At 40.0% G+C, this 21,332-nt stretch overlaps 1 protein-coding gene across 1 annotated transcript; it reads left to right on the top strand.

The window, feature by feature from the left end:
* The first annotated feature begins 202 nt into the window (after positions 1–202).
* On the top strand, positions 203–20,439 carry LOC138105112 (DGAT1/2-independent enzyme synthesizing storage lipids-like). The gene is made up of 7 exons (XM_069004760.1): positions 203–268; positions 6,135–6,465; positions 7,441–7,605; positions 10,101–10,294; positions 16,680–16,740; positions 17,136–17,275; positions 19,029–20,439. Exons 2-7 carry the CDS (start codon positions 6,138–6,140, stop codon positions 19,131–19,133), a joined length of 993 nt encoding a protein of 330 aa, XP_068860861.1. The 5' UTR covers positions 203–268; positions 6,135–6,137; the 3' UTR covers positions 19,134–20,439.
* Positions 20,440–21,332: the final 893 nt, after the last annotated feature.

Here is a 21,332-nt window from a genome sequence, read left to right as displayed (position 1 = left end):
TTCCAAGATGGGGAGGGCGCCGAAGGCTCCGCGCGTCGCTTGTTCCCCTGCGATGGGAAGCGGCGCCTCCATCCCAGCGCGCCCAGGCAGGGCTCCCGGCGCCCGTCCCGGGATTTTTATCGCTGAAGAACTGAAAGGAGATGTGGGCGCGGAGCCCGCTGTGTCTGCCAGGCGCAGCTCCGCCTCCTCGTCCCGCGGGCGGGGGCGGCCGTGCGTTTATCCCGGGACGGGGCTCGGCCGCGGGGTCCGGGACGGCCGCCGCGGGCAGGTGAGCGGGGCGGGGGGCACGGGACGGGACGGGACGGGACGGGACGGGACGGAGGGCGGCGGAGGAGGGAGGCTGTGCCGCCCCGAGGGGATCCAGCGCCGGGGGAAGGTCCGGCCGCGTTCCAGCACTCCTAGTGCTTCAGCAGCGATCTGCTCTTAGGGGCCCTTAGCGCCTGACATTGAGGAAGCCCCCGAGTCTTCTCAGTGTTGACGTTTGGAAATGTTACATGACATTTCCAGGTGGAGAAAAGGGATAAATGTAGGTGTTGGGTGCTTGCTGTATTTTACCTGTGCCTGAGCAGGACAGGTACCAGCTCTGAACCCAGATACTGCTCCTTGAACACCCTCTTCATACACCCGACCATGTGTGCTCACAGCTCAGGAAAGCCAACCATATCCTGGGCTGGATCCCAAGAAGTGTGGCTAGCAGGGTGAGGGAGGTGATTCTGCCCTTCAGATCTGCTTCAGGTGTGAGACGTCACCTGGAGTGCTGCATCCAGCTCTGGTGTTCTCAGCACAGTAAAGACATGGACCTGTTGGAACATGTATAGAGAAGGATCACAGAGATGATCAGAGGACTCTCCTGTGAAGACAGGCTGAGAGAATTGTTCAGCCTGATGAAGATAAAGCCCCAGGGAGATCTCATTTCACCCTTTTAGTGTGTGAAGGGGACCTACCTACAAGAGGGGTGGAGAGGGACTTTTTACCCAGGCATGTAATCAGCAAGACACGAGGGAATGGCTTTAAACTGAAAGAAGGCAGTTTAGATTAAATATCAGGAAGAAATTTACTGTGAGAATATTGAGACACTGGACCAGGTTGCTCAGAGAAGTTGTGGATGCCCCATCACTGGCAGTGTTGAAGGTTGGGTTGGATTGGGTTTTGAGCAACCTGGTCTAGTAGAAGATGTCACTGTCCATGGCAGGGGGGTTAAAACCAGATGCTCTTTAAGGGCACTTCCAACCCAAACCATTCTATGATTTTATGATTTTATTATTCTTCTAGCTCTTACCTGCCACATTTCTAGCAACTAAGCTGAGCAAGGATGCTCGGGCAGGGATGGTGCCTAATTTCCACATGCTCAATCAAACCCAAGTGGGAATTCAGTTATTCATATTTGCTGAAGCTGTAAATGGGAAACAATGTTCTGGGTTTAGTATCCTCAGTGTGTGAAACGGGTAGAATGGCTGCAAAACCTGGGGGACTGAGCACTGTAGTTGCTGATAGTTTCTTTCTGGAGAGGATAGACCCTTCGTTTTCGGGGTGGATGTGCTGAAAGTGGGGGAAGCTCTACAAACACAGGAGGGAACAAGATGGGTGGATTTATGGAGATAAGTAAAGTGGGTGGCAGCAGGGTGAGACCAGCAAGAGAGTTATTTTCAATGGAACTGCCACAAAATGTGCAGGAAATATAAAACTGGAATTTCATTTACACTGAAAAGCAACAGTCAGATTTGTAACTGTTAGATGGCTCCCCTCATGAAACAGAGCAATTGAGTTTGACTGAAGAGTAGGAGCCTGCCACAAGAAAGCAGGTGTCAAAAAATCCTCTCACCAAGAGTCTGCAGTTACTTTCCACTTGCTTCTGTGTAAAGCATCTTCTCACTATGCTCTCTGCTCAACTTATTGCCAAGAGCAAACTAGTGAGCAGTAGGACCAAGATCATAACTATTCAGTCATGGTTGAAAGCCAGCTACAAGGCTTTAATTTTAATGTAATAGGTCTCTTGTGACAGCTTTGTTCTTCCCTGGGATTATAATGTTGGTAAGATTATCCTTATCAGTAAATGATGCTTCAGCAAGAGCTTAGGATCTGAACGACTTGTAGTACAGCAGACTTGTTGAAACGGGAGCTCCTCTCAAAGTCGGGGGACAGTGGTTCTGTCTCTCTCTGGCATCACCTGTAATTCTACATTGTAGATACAGTGATTATTCTGGAATTTGATATGCTTTATAGGTGGAGCCCAAACAAATACCTCACATGTCAACACACATGTTGTTCTCTATAAGAACAATGAAATCACTCAGAACAGTAGCTTCAAGTCCATCACTAGATAAGATGAGAAAAATGCCGACAATTTAAAAAATGTTTGTTTGGGTTTTTTTGTTAAATAATACAACACTAAACCCGCTTGTTAACCTTTTATAGGATATTCAGCATTGAAGTACTTTGGAGCTCCTCCTGGCTCAGATTTCTTAAAAGCAGAAGAGAAATTTCTTTCTTAAATTTTGACATTTGGGGGAAACTAAAGCAGTTATAAGTAAATGTGTTGTGGTAACATTCCTGCATTGTCTCCTAGTGCATAATCAAGGAGGTTGTTAGTAACAGGCTTTAAATAGGCACTCAAATAGTTGTGTAATAATTTCCTATATGGTGTTTGATAGAAAGAATGCTTCAGAATTGTATTTGTGTTTTCAGCAGGTGACTGGTGAGAGATAGCCAGTAGAATATGGAAAAATAGAAGTCCTGTACTGTTGTAGCCCTTTGATGTTAGCAGGATGTTCTTTGACAGTAGAGGGATGCATTTACCGTGTTGGACTCACATCTTATGGTCCAAAACCGGGGTCCAGGTTTCAGTGATTGGAGTTCATTCTTTTCTTATGAAATATTGGAGGTAGTGTACAATTGAACAGTGAGAGCAGAAACTGAACCACAGTTGAGTATCCAATTTCCAGAAAAAACATGCTGCTTCTAGTTCTTTCTCAATCTGTCAATCATTTATTCTTTTTCTACTCTTGGATTCAGCTGGAATGATGTTGAATTAACTTGTATCCCACCCACCCAGCTGGCTGACTGAAGGCGAACTCGCTGTGTCTACCCAACTACTTTCAGATGTCTTTGGTCAAATCTGTACTGTTAAAATCTGTTTTGTATGTATTAAAAAAAAATACAATTTTTCACATTGATTCATTTCATTTTCTTTCTAAAGCTTTTCTCCAGTGTCTATATTGAACTTAAAATCAGAAATTAATAAGTTAAGATGTTAATTTATACTGTAGTCTGTGAGCTAACTAAGTTAAGGGTAGTGGTTTTCCAGCCAGCAAGTAACTTTCTGCTACATAAAAACTGGGATGGAGGAAGAGGAATCAGTGGAATGTTACATTGTTAAAACTGATCAATGTAAACATCCTATTAATATTAGAAGAAAATTCTGAAAATGCTGAATAATCTAGGACATAGATTCAGTTCTCATTTGGTAGCGATTCCACCACTGATGGATATTTTTTTGTCATGCTAGTCAATAACATCTTTGATTGCATATATGCTCCATTTAAAAGAGATATATTTTTTAATAAAAATGTCAAGTGGCATTGGTAATATACTTGTGTAATTCCCATATGCCAACCTTAGTTTGGGCTGTTCCCAATAGTGGTTTTGCTTGTGCCAGCATTTTCACTGGTATCCCTTTAGCAGGGAGCCAGCTGACGTTGTTGGAGATCAGTCTAGGGGTAAGAACATAGAGCAAAGGACTGGTGGAAGGACAACTTTCAAGCAGCAGCTCATGTGTGGCTGAAAGTGACTCTTTAAGAAGCCCCTGTTAAACTATATGTGCATGAAATCTGCACAAGCTATTAAACCTCTAATTTCCTCAAAGAATGGAGGTGAATTTGTTTACAAGGTCTGTTTCCCACAAAATTATAATGAGTGGCATCAGTTACCTTCCTCATTAAACAGCTTCTCAGTTACCTTGCCAGAAGTTTATCTGGCTGTTGAGTCTGCAAATATTTGTGTGTGGGGACTGTGGAATAATCTTAAATCTCGTTGGTAGATTATAGGATCTCTTGTTCATCAGTGATCTGTATATCCCAATTAATCCCCATATCATATAGGGGTTCTTATTGATGCACTTGCTGTGGATATGAACATTTTATCTGTGATTTTATGACACTTTTGGTACTGGCTGTAGTAGTCTGTGTTCCAGGCCTGCACCCCCCCATAACAATGCAAAATCCACTCACTCCCTTCACCCTATGCCGCCGGCTGAACGAGTTATTCCAAGTACTGCTCAGTATTTCTGATTCAGCAGCCTGAGGCAAGCCCCCTTAACATGGCCTTCTCCTGGACTCTGTCAGCACAGCATGCTTTGCACACATTGAGGATTTGTAGTCCTTGCTCTTATTAGAACTTTATAAACAATAACTTACTATAAAGTAGCACTGCACCATCAGCTTTATCCTTCTTTAATAGTGTTTCAACAGATATTTTAATATCTGAATCATGCAGACTATTCCTTTTTTTTCTTTCATGTTATTGATAAAATCTCTTTTCAGTGAAAATGTCCAGATCTTCCTATATCTTAGTCAGGCACCAGTCATCAGGATACAAACAATTCTATATTAATTCTTGTGACTTTTTGTCATACTGATTTCATTTGTTTGTACCATATTGAGCGTCTTTTAACACAGTGCTTGCTTCCTTTTAGTTTACTGTCCTTTCAGCTTGTGCTCTACCTGTGAAACTGCCTTTATCTCAAACCAAGGGTTTTTGCACTTTTAATCTTCTGATTCTCTCACCCATCTCACTGCAGTGGAGATTGAGTGAGCAGCTGTGTGGTGAGCAGCTGCCTACTGGGGTTAAACCAAGTGGTCCTTTTTGCTGTCCAGTGTGGAGTTCAAAGGGTTTGTGATATGGACAGGTTTCATTGGTGTGTGTATGTGAGACTAGATTTATAGCTACTGCAGCTACACATTCTGCAGGGCTTGCCATGGGGCTTGCTTGCCTTGCTGTGTGTTAGCCACTAGTGCTTATTCATGGCTGCTTTTCACTTTTGCTGTTTGCTCTACTCTTTGTCATCCGTAATTCTGAAGGGAGCTGTGCTTTACACCAGTCCACCCCTACAGTCTACCCAAGGCTTCAAAGAAGGAAAACAGAAGCGTACAGTAGGTTTGCTCATATAAGTACACAGCTGAAGATGTAAAGTCAGAGAAGGCTGAGCTTGCTGTATTTTATGATCCTGGCACTGACTTTGGCACTTACAATTTGTTTCTTGTAGGTACTTGTTCTGGTGCTGGAGTGGAAAAATCTACTCGTTAAACAAGTAGCAACCTGACTGAGGCAAAGAAAATCTGTATTCAGTTATGGATTACTGAACTGGATTGCAATGTTTAAATCTCTGGCAAATACTCAAGAATCTTAAAAGCAGCCAGCAATTCTGGAGTGCCTTTGCATTCCAGTGTAACCACTACCTGCTGTTAGGCAGGCAGGGTCAGCTGTAGGAATGGACTAACTAACCAGGGGGTTGCATGTGTAAAACATATTGGTAAGGCCATGGAGCTCTCTTGGCCTTTGGTAGGGCTGGAAGATCTGAAAAAAAGGTGTGTTGTATGGATGAGGGGTGAAAAGCTGCTTTTCCCAGTGTGAACAGCAGTACCAAATGTCCTGGACACCTCCAGGCCTTGTGAAGGAGCCATGACTGCCTTGGTTTTGCTTGCTGGCCCTTCAGCTGCTCATTCCACTATCTGATCCCCTTACTGCCAAACTGAGAGGAAGAAGAAGCTCAGGTTGGACTGTCTACAGAGGATAGGGAGAGTCCACATCTCTGGCAGCAGTCTTGGCTAACGCTGCTAAAAATACTTTCCACTTACTCTCTTGAGAGAAATCATCTGATCAGCCATGTTGCAGGGATCCTGAGGCTTTGTTGAACTCCAGCCTTTCTTGTTTCAGCCCCTATTCCATAAATACATGGGTAATCTCATAGCCAGCAGCTATCTTAGCATGACAGAGAGGCACAAAATGTTTGAACCTGTGCTATACCAAAATAAGCATCAGGTGTATTTACAGAAACCTTTTTTCCCTAAATTGAGAAACTACAGCTGGTTGTTTTGGTTTGGTTTTTTGTATTTTTTTTTTCTTTCTTCTTCATGCAGGACATGATAGGTAGAAAAGAATCCTGTGCTTCAGGACAGATACCAATGACCAACCTCGGCTGCCTTGTCTATGCACTGGAAGAATGGACTGTTGTGGAGTTCCTGAAGAAATACCTTTTTCATCTGATCGTTGCCTCACTTGCAATTAGTTCAATATTAGTTTTTTTTATAGTTCCTTTAACAATCGTCTTTTTCATTTACCTTACTAATATTTTGCTTTTAATATATCAGAGGAACAATGAGGTAAAAGCAGATCCCTTGAGTGATGTTTGGGATAGTGTAAGAAAAACTATAGCAAGCTTCTGGGATATATATGCAAGAATATGGCATGGTAAGTATGACATGACTTGTCTGAAGCTTTGAATTACAGTAAGTGGTAAATACACAGAAGTTTTAATTTTTTTTTTCTTTCAAATGGATGCAAATAAATTACATTTATTATACTTTGCATGGCATCTTTGAACATCCTGCAGTATAAAATTTTCTCCATGTCTTCCTAGGACACTGCCTACTCCAATCCCATCCAAATGGCTCATGGCAGGAGCTGTAGCAGGGATGGAAATGAAGGCAGAAAAGGTGGAACAGAACTCTTAGCTGGCAGAAGCTGTGGCTTTCCCAAGCCTTTGTATACATTAGACTTCTGGTCTGGCTCCACCTGAAACCTAAATCAAATGTAGGAAGAGTCTTGACAAGGATTCATAGAAGGGCATGTCTGTGAGGAAATTCCCTCCCACTGTGAATACACTTAACTCTTGTGGAGAGAACCTATCTTTGGGATTCTTACAGATAATGGTTTCAATTTAAACATCTCACCTTCTCTAAAAGAGGAGCACTTTATTATGGAAAATCCCAAACTCTTCCTTCTCCTGGACACAAAATAAAGATTAATACTTCCAGATTTCAGGAAAGCATCCAGACTGTTTGCCTTTAATTCTGAAAATGAAGCATTTTCACACCAGTTACTAATTTTTTTTAAAAAATATTATTATTGTACTATTTACAAGAAGTTCCTAATGGGAAATATATCATTTAGTTCCCTCACTGGGGAAAATGTCAGGTTCAGGTCTGATCTCATGGTTAAACTGACCAACAAATCAGTCCATTGATAAGCTGTGGTGTTTGAAGGACTTTCTCTCTGTTATTGACCGAAAGTTCCATCCAGAACTTAATTATTTTAAAAGCTACTGCAGAGGCTTTCACAACTCTCTGAAAGTCATTTAACAAAGGACAGTAAATAGCTTTTTTTTTAAACTGCCAGGTGATTTACAGATATCACTGTCAGTGTATTGCTTTCCATCCCAAACAGGTTACGAGCTTCATGGTGTGGAAAACCTCCCAGAAGGACCAGGCATTCTTGTGTATTACCATGGAGCTATTCCTATAGACTACCTTTACTTTTTGTCTAGGCTGTTTCTCTGGAAGAAAAGAATTTGTCTGTCAGTAGCTGATCATTTTGTGTTTCGTTTACCAGGTAAGAACACGTTCTGTTGTATGTAAGCTTCCTGGATTCACCTAATATGTTCTGGTTTTGGTGAACTTTACATTTTGTATACTTGAAAGAGAGCTTTTAAACAAAAAGACTGCTTTTAGACTTCTAAACTAAAAGCTGGTAGTTGTAACAGGATAAACAGAGTAGAATATCCTGTATTTTTGTTGAAAACATTGGTAAACCCTCCAAAGCCAACAAATAGACATATAATCCTTTGGGGATGAAATGTCATCCCTCAGTAGAAAGTGCTGGGTAGGATTCCACTGTTGACCTAGTGCTGACTGGTCAGGAGAAGATACAGAGAAGCAAAGATAATTCAATTTTAGAAAAACAAGGCACAGAGTGTCCAGAAGAAGTAGCAGTGAGATTATTTAAAGGCACTTTTATACCACTAATATTAAAAGCTGTTTTAACAATAGAGAATAAAGGAAGCTATTTAGAAATAGAAGGACACTCTTCAGAAAAGGAAGTTTTCCTGAAAACAAGTAGTATAAACTCAAGCAAATTTGGTGCAAAAACCATAGTCTGGCACCCCTAGAAAGCATACAAGAACTTTCTACAAGCATACTTAGTAAATAATGTATAGTACTGAGCACATCAGAAGTATGAAGTCGTCAAAAGATGACTGGCTTTTAAGAGTACCCTCAAAAAAAGAGAAAGTTTAGCAAAATGTTGGAAAGGAAACTCCTTTTTTAAGGGATAAGTAAAAGGGTACTCTTTCAAACTGAAGTGTCCCTAGCACAGCTTTTTATTACAAATGCAGAGTACACACTTGTTAGTACTAAGCAACACTCTCAGCTGTGCAGTTGCTGGACTACTGGTGTGTACATAACATATTGCTTGCATTATGTTCATGCTAGAGCAACAGAAGGTGGCAAATGTTGTGTCAACCTTTAAAAAGGCTATAAAAAGACATCTGGTAAGAAAGACTACAAATAATTGAGGTTAGTCCTCCCCATTGCATTAGTAGAAAATGTGGCTAAAAGTAATAGGCTGAGTGAAATTTCTCCCTAACCTTCTCTTGCTCTGCCATGCTTACTTACTTTTTGCAAAGAAATGTTACACTTCACAGATCGGTTCTTTAAAGAATGCTCATGAGCATATGCTCAATCTCAGTTCAGTTTATTTACAGAATTAATCACAGTTACAGGAGAATTCTTCTGTGAATTAATAACACTCTCCATCTTGGAATAGCTGCAAAGTAATAAAGTTGCAGTAAAAGGACAAGGATGATTCAGAGGTGTGGCATGGCTTCCTTTGAAGAGCTAGGACATCAGACAGAAGCCTTGCATGGCTGAGGGATAAAAAGTTCTGTGAGACCTGGAAAAGGGGAATAAGTGGTGATAATATTTTCATGTGAAACATTGTAATTCTCAAAAGTTTTAAAGCCAAGCAGATGAAGAACCTCTTTGCTTAATAAGGATATGGCATTCCTGACTTTAGGATCAAACAGAAATATGTCTGACTTCACAAAGGGGTTAAACAAAGTCAACATCTGTCTTTGACAGAAAGATCTATCAAGCATGATACCTTCAATAAGATTAAATACAATTAAATTACAGGATTTAATTGTATAACAATTAAATATAACAACAGCACTGTGTTATCCACTGTCTTCCAAAGTTTCTGTTGCAGATCTCTGTCAGTCCAGAGTTGTTTCTTCCATTTATTAATATAAAAAATTTCAAACTTTGCTGTTCGAACAGGGAATTTGAAGATTGTGGAAATGCTTGTTTGCTTTCTATCAGAGTTCCAAACTGATATATTTAAAATATGAAGATAATATTAGAAAGCACAGAGTACTTCTATGGTTCTCAATCTGTCTTTTAGAGAAATCCCAGCTATGGAAACTGAGGAAGGAGATTCACTGAACTGTTTGTGTGGTGCTGAAATTGCTCTGCTAGCTTCTGTCATTCATGCATCTTGAGAGTCTTAGTGCAGTGCAATTTGATCCACATAGTTTGCAATTAAACACAAAATACTCAAACAACTCAAACCCTCAATGTTTAAAATAGTAAACATCACGTTTTTAAAGAACACCAAAAATAGCTGCTTGTCAGGTATTTATTTTTGTAGTAATCTTTATTTTACTGAATTTCTTTTTCTGTATTAAAATATGTAAAAAGAAGGAGAGAGGAATAGATGCTTATTTTCAGATTTCTAGCTATGACCCACAAGTTTTGCTTACATAATTTGGTTGATAATCATGGAAGATAGCATGTGGAAGCCTTTTTTAATTGAGACGTTCCTGACAAGATGGTTCATCTTCATAATATTTGTGCAAAAATATTGTCACGTATTTGTCATTTTGTCAACATTTACTCTGTAGGTGTCTTACTTCCTTTGTAAAAAATTTGTCTTAGCCTAAATATATAACTACTAGATTTTAATTTAGCTGCAATCTGGCTCCTACACGCAAGCAGTATTTGGGATATATGTTGTTATATTAATATGCATTTGCTATTTATTTATTTCAGGACTTAAATTATTGTTGGGAGTGACGGGTGTTATACCAGGTACGAGGGAGGAGTGTCTCCTTGCACTGAGGAATGGATACTTGGTGTCCATCTCACCAGGTGGAGTTCGAGAAGCGCTGTTCAGCGACGAAAGTTACCAGCTCATGTGGGGAAATCGAAAAGGCTTTGCTCAGGTTGCTCTAGAAGCAAAAGTGGTGAGTGCCATAAATTACCAATCCCAGTTTATGCTTTCTGCATACATGCTTTGTTATAAAATGCAGCTTAGGAGCATTTGTTGGAAAATCTTCCAGAGGAAATGGTTGGGAAGTAAAGATTTCACTTCCTTTTCCCATCACTTTTGTCAAGCACATTAATTCACAAAAAGCAAGGGTTTTTGGAACTGTCCAACTTTTTCTTGACTGTTTCAAAGCATCCATCTCTGCAGTTCCATGTCTACAGTCCTATTATGCAGGCATCCAGTGTCTCACCTTGACTGCATTTCAGGAATCTTCACTGTGGTCCTTCTCTATTAGAAGCTTAGCGAGACGAGGAGCCCGGGCCCCCGGCGGGGGGAGAGAGTGAAACAAGCCGACCAATATGGTTGATAGAGCAAATTCCGCAAAACTCCGTTTATTAGCAGTCCAAAGGCACTTATGTAGTATACCAGCTTGTGAACTCCTAAGTGGCTTAAAGCTTATCAAAACAGATTTCTATTTCTACATAATTGGACTTACATTGGCAAGCTTCCATAAAGAAGTCAGCGTCCATCTCCCTCGTTCACTCCCGGATAGTACAGCTGGACCATCTCAAGACTCCCTCTTTGTTCCCAGCCCTGCTTGTTATCCTTCACACAGGGACTTTCCCATGGAAAGTTTTCTCACACACAAGCCTAAAGCTTCCAGGCCTATTGCTTGCACAGTTCTTTTATTGATCCCAATAATTCTATTTCCCAACACTTCTCCATATTGTCCTATGGTTTCATTCTTTTTTCTTATCCTAGTAGGCTTACATCTTTATCTTACTTCCATGTACCCCATCATTTTCTTATGGCTCTTTAATATATTATCCTTATCTTTCTCCTTAGCTATTCTGGGAGGGTCTAGGACTTTGTCCTTACCATTACTTTTCCTCATGTTTGCAAAAGATTGCATCAACTAACCTAAGATGTGTCTGCATCAGTGTCTGAGTTTGAATCATGTGTGCACTTTTGAAGCAGTTTTTGAATCTCCCTCACCATGCTTTCATTCCCATCGAGGAGCATGTTAGAATACCTGAGCTGCATTCCTTCTGGCTGAAACTAAACCAAAATTGGGACCTAATACTCTGCAGTGTCAAATGGTCCAATGGTTCCAAACAAGACTTTGTTCGACATAAAAACAGAGCACTGAAGTGTGTTCAGTGGAGATGTCAGATCCTCAGCATCCTCTAGAGATGTGTTTCTCTTAATTTGTACCCCACCAATGCACACATGGCCAATATTTCAGTTAGTTTCCATATGGAAAATGATGTACAAATACAACCTCCTACCACTAGTTCTGACTTCTTCCATCTAAATCCATATGGGAGACTGCTTTTCTGACATGGTCTCTGGGAAACAGTTTTATTTGGGATGGCATGCAGCTGAAAGAGCAGCAACCCTGTCTTTTTCCTAACTGCCTCTTCTCATCATCATTACATCTAGATACAAGTTTTATGCTTTAATTTAGACCTAGCATACTAGTGCTTTTTGTGTCTCACAATACTGGTGCAAATCCAGGCTTTATCTGTTCTGCCATGCACTTTCTGCTGCTTTCTCTTGAATTGCACAACCATCACTTTTTCTTCACATTCTTATGAATATGTCATCAATTGCAGTGCTCTTTGGCCTTCCACATAAAGTTTTCGATCTATACAGGTGAATCTGTACAGGGAGTTGAGTTCTTCCCATGAAACTTTAATTTCTTATCATCCCTTTCAGATTTTTGTGCAGTTATGTCTCTTCTGCACCTCATCCAGTTTGTTGCTTCTCAAACTTTGTTTTGGTCTCTTGTGCTATAGATCCTGCTACAAAGGACCTGAAGGTGCAAAATGCATGCTTCAGGTTAATATTTCTTCATAACTCTATCTCTAAATGATTGTGGGGAGATAAACACTAAAATAAACTTAGGGGCATTTACCCAATGTGTAAAGTAATTTTAGGCCCAGTGTCCTGTTTCTTGTCTTGTTATGTTGCCTTTTAAAAGTCTTATGTCTTAAGTCGAGTCTTACGTGCTTCTGTTCCCTTTCCTGTCCTTTTTCTCAAAAGTGTAGGCTGGTATATGTCAGTCACAATACTTCATATATTGTGTGGGCCTGTACACCACTAGGAAAGTATCAGAATGTGCATGGGATAAACTCAGTGAAATTCATATGGGCACTTAGAATTCCCCAATAGTCTTCTTATGTAATAAAGGAATAATATGCTCAAACAGTTAGAAGGAGGTGTCACTTCAAAAACCTGAGTGATTTCTAATGATTTTGCTTTTATATATGTCTTTCAAGCTACTTCAAACATCTGAGTACTCTTTTGCCAGATGTTTTCCCTTCACCTGGAACCTTACAGTAATGCAATGTCACAGGTTGTGGGTTTTTAAATAAAAATTGAATTAAAAGCTCTCAGTGCCCTTACACAGATTGCCACCCTGATCAAAACACATCGCAAGAATCTTTGCCAGTAATCCTCCTAATTCTACCAGTCTTCTATAATATAGAAGCACATGGAAATAGCTGAATAGTAGTACCTAAAATTGTTACCTCCTCTTGCCACAATTTGTGTTTTTCTTTTGTGGGGGTTTTAAAAATTTTATTTAATGAATTGGGTATTCATTGAGGATAAGGTTCTTGCAGTGTGAAAGGGCCTTGTGGTCCTTTGCATAATGTTTGGTAAAACAGGCACTATGTAGGACTGTTAGCAGGAGGGCAGAGAGAGTATTTTACCCTTTGACAGCTGCTAGCCTGGGCTTACCTTTAGAGTGCTACTGGTTCTTACATCTCTTATTATTACCCTCATTCAGCTTTGTGGGTTGTTATGCTCAGGAACTCTGACTGGATCCCTGTATGGTGGACATTGCTGTAATTAGCTTGCAAGCTTCACGAACTTTGGGCATCTTTGACATTTCTCTGGAAATCTGGAATCAGACAAACTTTAGATAACTGAACGCTTAAAAAATAAAGAGAACTGCCGTGCATTTAGCAGTAGAGAGGGCAATAATAACCTTATATATCACTTCTTAAATAAAGTTAGGCCCATAGTAGTCACTGGATCTTGTCTTTTGACACATTTCAAATTTGATTGTTCTTGCTGCATCTTTTTCAATACTGGCCGGACTAGTCTTGCAGGTTGACCAAAGACTGGGGTGTAGTGGATGCCAGGCACCCATCAAAGCCTCTCTATCACTGCCCTCTACAAGTGGACAGGGGAGAGAAAATAAAGCAAAAGATTCATGAGCTGAGGTAAAGACTGGGAGAAATCACTCACCAAATACCATTAAGGGCAAACCAGACACAACTTAGGGATATTAATTGCATTTATTAGTAACAAAATCAGAGCAAGACAATGAGAAGTAAAGTGAAAGTCTTAAAAACACCTTTTGCTCCATCTCTTCCTTCTTCCTTGGCTCTACCTCCTTCCCTGCAGTGGCGCAGAGAGATGGGGAATGGGGGTTATGGCCAGTTCATCACATGTTGTTTCTGCTACTGCTCAGAGAGAAGAGTCCTTCTCCTGTTCTAGCATGGGGTCCATCCTACAGGAGACAAACTTCAACTTGAGTCTATGCCATGCGCAACAGTTCTTCATGAACATGTGCGTCACTCTTCCACAGGGTGCAGTCCTTCAGGCACAGCCTGCTCCAGTGTAGGTCCCCCACAGGGTCACAAGTCCTACCAAGGAAACTTGCTCCATCATGGTCTTCTCTCTCCATAGATCTGCAGGCCCCTGCCAGGAGCCTGCTCCAGCACTGGTTTTGTACAGCTTCACAGCCCTCTTTCAGGCATCCATGCTCTGGTGTGGGTCTCCTCCACAGGCTGCAGGTGGGTCTCTGCATCCCCATGGTCCTCCATGAGCTGCAGGGGCCCAGCTGCCTCACTGTGGGCTGCAGGTGAATCTCTGCTCTGGAGTACCTCCTCCCCCGCCTTCAGTGCCGACCTTGGTGTCTGCAGGGCTGTTCCTCTCACATACTCTCACTCTGCTCTTCTCTGTCTGCAATTACATATGTGCAATAAATTTTTTTCCTTCTTAAATATGTCATCACAGAGGTGTTATTATCATTCCTGGTAGGCTTGGCCTTGGCCTGCAGCTCATCCGTCCTGGAGCTGGCTGGCATTGGCTCTGCCAGACATGGGACAAGCTTCTGGTAGCTTGTCACAGAAGCCACCCCTGTAGCTCCCCTGCTACAAAAAACCAGCCATGAAAACCAAGTATACTGGGGATAGACTCATCCAGCTATCAGAACTTGTTCTATTACGTAGCAATTAATATAAATTTGCTAATACTTACTCAGATATCATGAATGCAGACAAGGTAGAATTATAAGGGTATTTTAAAATTTTTTCTACATACAGTGTAACCATCAACCAAAGTACCACACACACTTTATCAGAACAACTACATGGTGGTTAATAACCTGTCATAGATTGCTTGAATGGGATTTCAAGACAAAACATACTTTATATATGAATAGACATTCCCATCCATCATATAATATCATGGAAGTTCAATATTTCTTCCACTGAAAAAGTTGAAGAAAAGCAAACAAGGAAGGTAGTTTCAGCCTCAGTCCTTGCCTGCAATGTTTTGTGTAACTACTCTGCTTAACAGGAGTCAGTGTTACTATTTAATGTCATGACTCAGTGTACCTCTGGGACATATATTTGTCTCAGTCAAATTCATCCATGACCTTCAGAAATACCCTCTGTCTGTGGCTTAGTTTTGACAGGCTAACAGGGAGGTATCATCATTTCTGAAGATCCCTGAATTTTATCTGTGCCAAAAAATTCCTTCGAGTTAGGTAAAAAATAAACAGGAACCATGATTTATAAAATTCTCTTGTATGGGCAAAAGATAAGTGAGTTCCAGAGGTCTCTTCCAACCCCAACTATCCTGTAATTCTGTGATTTTCAAGCTGTCTCGGTGTGGTCCAGCTCAGTTCCAGCACAGCAAATATAAATCTGTGGGTTACTGCAGATCTGGTTGTGCTGCTTTACAAATGTAAGATTTTGTGTGTACCTGTTTTTTCCAGCTTAGAGACAGAACATTGCTGCCTACTCAGCACCTCAATGGCTGATCATTGTATGAGAGTAACTTCTGTAGTTGCCAGATTTCTTTATAGCCTAACATATGTTTCTCTTGCATTATTCCTAAAATTTAAAACGTTTTGTCTGTGTGACAGATAGGTTTCAAACATTTTACATCTTAGATGTATAGTATTCAATCAATAGCTGAAGCAGAGTGTGGTATTTTTAGTGTCCAGTACTTAAATGTTTTTTAAAAGATGTTACTGATTACTTTTTAAGGCTTTATTTCTAACAATTTCCCTTAATTTCTTGTTCTGAAGAGTTTTACTATTACAACTTTATTAATGTTTGATACTTTTGCGGTCTCTCAGGTATTTTTTCTTTTTAATGGTTTCTATCACTATGAGTTATTTGTTAGGCTCTAGTTAGATCTTTTTCTTGCTTGTTTGCTTGTTTTTTTTTTTTTTCTCATCCTGCAGTTTCTGTTCTGTGGTAGTGATTCTTAGCAGTATAAATGTCTTCTTTCATTGCCTCTTAATTACCAATTACCAAATTGTTCCAACAATGTCTTCAAATTAGAGTTTCAGAAAAAAAGAAAAGGGACAACAGCGGAGAAAAAAAGTCTTTGCATATATGGATACAACTACTGTCAGTCTACAAACTATGAAGCCTTACCTCAGGCTGTAAGATATGACTGTTTCAAGTGCAGGTATTTCAAGTGTGTTTCTTTTCAGTCACAATGATGAAATGAATTTGTTTGTAAGTGCTTAAGGATCCACCCTCCAGAAGGTGTGTAGTCCAGGTCAGTGAGGACACACAATTGCCTTTTTTTGTCTCACATTTGCCTTTTTTCTGCAGGGAGCTGCAGAAGTCTTTTCCACTGAAGTTTTATCCAAACATTACTGCTTCAGTGAGACTCTATTTGAGAAGCAGATGAGATGAGCCAAGCATGAATGTCTGCTTGCTTTCTGCAAGACTTCACAAACTGAATACTTTCCTATTCACCACTCATGATGAAAGCTTTAGGCAGAGAAACTATGGAAATTCGTTTTATGTTCCAGTCAGTGATACTGCAGTAAATACATAACACAGGAGTTATATAAACCCTAATACAATGTCAGTCATTTTATTTACAGATAATGACTTTAAAACAGATGTTTGTGGGAGCTGAAAAATAGAATTCTATTTCTAGTCTGGAGTTTTTTATATCAAGAGTCCTTGCTTACTGCTTAACTGACTGATAATTACCCTCTGTATCTGAGTGACTTTCTTTGCTGCATTAGCAGGCACTAAGACAGAAGTTCAAACCGGGTATAACATTTCCACCTTTTTTTTTTTGTGCTTCCTTAGCCCATCATTCCAATGTATACTCAAAATGTCCGTGAAGGCTATAGGATGTTTAAAGAAAGAAGTAAGAACTTAAAAACATATTTTATGTATTTGGAATGTTTTCTCTCTTTTCTCTCAGATTTCTCTTGCTCTTATCTTAGATATTGCTTTTCAGACTTTTGCTTACTTTGGATTTTCTAACACTTGCTGTGGGTCAGAGGTAGCTCAAATATGGAAATAGCTTGTGCATAACTGGTCTGTGTGTGTGATTTTGTTCTTTAATGCAGTCTTATTTTGTGATCTATTAAGTCTGTTGGGCTTTGTTTTGGTGGACATTTACCTCAATCCTGTAACAACTTCCTTACTGTCAAATTAACCATGCAATTTTAAGAAGTCTTCTACATTAATCAGATTTCACGTTTGGACTGTGTTTTCTGTGACTATAATCTCACTTTTTCCTCCCATAAACCATTTCAGGATTTTTTAGACAGTTATATGAAAGCACTCGATTGCCTTTTACTCCTCCATATGGAGGACTTCCAGTTAAGTTTCGCACATACATTGGGAAGCCAATCCCTTACGATCCGAATATAACTGCAGAAGAATTAGTTGAAAAGGTAAGCTCTCTCTCCTTGCAGTACTGAACTACATGCTTTTCCCTCTACTATATATGCTCTGGAAACCAGTTTTTTGCATGCTTGGATAAAGACAAATACACTTTTACTTGCTTGTTAAAGCTATGGGAAGTTGAGGTCTTGGTATTTAATGTACAAATACCTACAAGTACATATTGACATAGTAATAGTTGATTGGGATGCCCTCATGTGTGAGCTCTGTCTTCTTGTTATGTTAACTTTGTTTCTCCCACGCCTTTGATAACTTTGATAATAATTACGGTAACTGAAATGACGCAAACTATATTTTAAATGCAGTTTTCATTAATAACATAAATTTCATTAATAACAAATAACTTTGAGAATCTTCACCAAATAGCATAGGGCTCTAGAGGCAAAGTTCTTCAAGAGCTTCAGTCTCATTGTCAAAATGAAAATGTTAAAAAACAAAGTTGCATCCAAAATATAAAAATACTTTGAGTACCTACACCTTGGTGAAATTATTAATGCCCAGGAGCATAAAAGTGTTTATAGATCTAGATTTTAGGCATTTTTCAAAATACTAAGCTCAACCAAAAATACAGCTTTTAAAATTTTTCATGGAAGATGAAAGGAGGATTTTATGCAAGAAGAATTAAAGAGTCTGCTATGACCTATAAATACACAAACAAATCAACTGTTAGAAATTACTTATGGAAAAACACCTTGCTGCCCTCACAAAGATGCAACAAGGCTAGCTTTTCTTTCATTTTCTTTTTTTAAGATCCATTGCAGGTTGTTCTGAGCTTCACAAAAGTGAAACCAGAAAGACAGGTTTGGTTACAAGGGAACAGCTCCAGCAAGCTGTGGAGTTTGGTCTTAGCAGCTTTAGGAGGCTGGAAGCAATATGACTGCCTTATGGTTATTCATATTCTTGTATTTTGGGGAAACAGTATTTTGTGTACCTGCAAAAGTGAAATTGAAATTTCCCATGATATAATTTAAAAATAAAAAGGGCAACTTAAATGAGGTTGGAGGTGAGAAGTGGCCTGACTGCTGTCTGATCCTGCTGGCAAAGGAATTAGGACATGAATCAGTCAGGAAAGGGTTGGCTACTCTTTTCTTATATTCACAATGATATTCTACTATAAGTCTGGGGTAGATCAGTGGAGTATGTAGCTACCCTTATTTCAAGTTTAATTACACAAGGGAAACCAAAAGGAGATAGTTTCTTATTTCTTTTAGAAATATTGAATATTGTAGTCATTCTTTTCCTCTCTTGCATTTGAATATCATATAAAGAGTATTAGGAATTTCCTTATTGTGTGCATGCTGTGTATGATAAAATTACGGGAGAATTAATGTTGGGAAGGACAGGCAAAGGTTCCTACTCCAAATTCCTAGTCCAAGCAAGGTCAGCTATAAGATCAGATGAGGTGAATCAGGCTTTATCCATCATTTTTGATGAAAACTTTCAGGGACAGGAGATTGTAGAAACTTAATGTTTGCATGTGTTGAAGGGTACTGCGACTTGGTAATGACCACATTTGATAAATCTCAATAATTTGAGCCTTCCCAAACTTCATTGGTTTTGTTCCTTTCTTTTCCATGAAATGTGTCATTAGGACAACTAGTTAATGTAAAAGACAATTATTTTCTTACAGTACAGTTATGTGTGAATTTTTTTTCTTGAACCTCGGAGAAGGCAGTGATTATATTGTTCTTCCATGCATAAATAGGTCCATGCATAAAAGGCAAATTTCTCTTCTCTTTTCAGACAAAGACTGCTGTTCAGGCTCTCATAAGCAAGCACCAAACAATCCCAGGCAACATATGGAAGGCTTTACTGGAACGATTTGATAAACGTCGTAAAAGTGATTAGAATGCTTATGTTTGTTTCATTGGTTTTACAGCATACAGTAAAAAACAATTTCCTACAGCACTGGTCACTAGTAGCTGGTGTTAACCAGTTTAATTTCTACAGATTTGGTGGAAGAAAACAATTAACCTCTTGAAAGTTCCCTCATGTCTTTGAGAATATTCTGAACTCAGAAAGATCAATGAAGATGACTTATGTATAATAGCAATGCAACAGCTAAATTCCCCCAAAGGAAATCATGCAGCCAAGATTTTCCTGGTTCCTAAAACAAGTACGTACTTACATCCAAGAGCCATAGTGGTGTTGTCTAGAACTGTGGGTTTGTCTTTTGAGCACAGTCCAGTCTCAGAGCAGAGCCTCAGAGTCGGTGTTGTCCCACCAGAGACCACCCCACCGGGTGCACCTTCCCTGATGGACTCACGCAAGACAGTGTCAGAACAGAAACTGTCTTGCTTTGGGTAATCAGCTACTGCTCAGCCCATTCTTCTAGAGATTATACAAAGAGCCATAATCCCTTTAAACCAGATATTAGACTCCTTCAAACACATCAGCTTAGTGGTTCATACCCTGGAAAGCAGCACTACTGCATCCAACGCTCTTCCCCACAAAAAAAGGTCTCTCAAAGAGAGGAGAAAAAAGCTTCAGTTCAGTGTAGCAAATATTGCAAACACATGTAGAAGGTAGTTTCAAGTCTGAGCTGGTGCGTGCACGCACTATTGCACCACACCATAGTTGTTTAGTGGATGAGACTGCCCCCAGCCTGAAAATCCCTGGATATGGTGTATGCATGGATGTGCTGTATTTACTCAAATCTCCTGGTGAGCAGGGAACAGGGTTGGGGGAAGCTTTCATGGGCAATGCATCCTTGAGGCTTATCATCACTGGTGGTTTGCCTAAAAATGTAGTACTTAAACACTGTAGTACTGCAACACTGCTGGTACAGATTGAACCAAAATGCCTGTTTGGAAGGGCAGTGTTGTCTTCCTAATGCAACTTGTGGAAAAGCAAAACTTAGTACAAAGCAGAACGTGTTTTGTACACAGGCTGTGGGATGTTGTTACTGGTGGGAGTGGGAGAACTTTGTGTAATCTATCCAATATGCCATTAAATGCAACCAAGTCTTAACTTCAAAGACCAAGAAAGGTAATTTTTGTGCCGCAGTTTTCCATCATGTACTTTTAATATGTAAATAATCTTTCCTCTCAACATCCTAAAAGGACTAGCATCTAAGGAAATATATATAATGTTTGCCCATTTTTAAGTAGAAAACTAAATCTGTGTTTTGGATTAAAATAAATTCTTCCTCAACCCTGCTTCTTCACAAGTATTTCTTGCACATGTGGTGAAGAGAGAAGGATAGACAGGTAAGTTATTTCCCTGGACCAAAAAGACAGGAATCCTGTCCTGAAAAAAACCCTCAAGTCTGTCTTAAGACAGGAGTCTTTACTTGAACACATTAACTAAAACTGCTCTATACAGGCAGAAAGATTTTTCTCCCAGCAGAGACTCAGCATGCATAGGAGATGATAAACTAAAGCAGATCAAGATGCTCACTGATATGCCTGGACATAAACAGGAATTCAAACCACGAAGTCTTACATGCTGCTCTCCAGCGATACAAGCTGAAATTCAAAGCCTGAGCTTAAGTCAAGGGAGAAAAGGAACTAAAGGAAAAGATTATTGAATACTAAAATGGACACAGGTGAAGAAGCAAGAGAAGAATTACAGTAACCAGAATCTGAAAGCGTTCTTTGTATTGCAGAAACTGAAGAAGGAGTAGCCAGAATCATTGTCTGACTATCCTATTTTTCAAGTACATTAATACCATCATGGGACGCGTCCAAAGAAGGGCAATGAAGCTGGTAAAGGGCCTGGAGCACAAGTCTTATGAGGAGCTTCTGAGGGAGGGGAGGTTGTTTAGCCTGCAGAAAAGGAGCCTCTGGGGGGACCTACAACTACCTGAAAGGATGCTGTAGCCAGGTGGGAGTCAGTCTCTGCTCCCAGGAAATAAGGGTCAGAACAAGAGGAAATGGAAGTTGTGCCAGGAGAGGTTTAGATTGGATATCAGTAAAAAATTCTTCACTGAGAGGGTTGCCAAGCATTGGAACAGGCTGCCCAGGGCAGTGGTGAAGTCACCATCCCAGGAGGTATTTAGAAGGTGTGTAGATGTGGCACTTGTGGACATGGTTTAATGGTGGGCTT

This window comes from Aphelocoma coerulescens, chromosome 2 (assembly GCF_041296385.1).
Source record: "Aphelocoma coerulescens isolate FSJ_1873_10779 chromosome 2, UR_Acoe_1.0, whole genome shotgun sequence".
NCBI classification, from domain to species: Eukaryota; Metazoa; Chordata; class Aves; order Passeriformes; family Corvidae; genus Aphelocoma; species Aphelocoma coerulescens.
The sequence above is the reverse complement of the archived record's forward strand: the minus strand, read 5'-3'. Positions and strand labels throughout refer to the sequence as shown.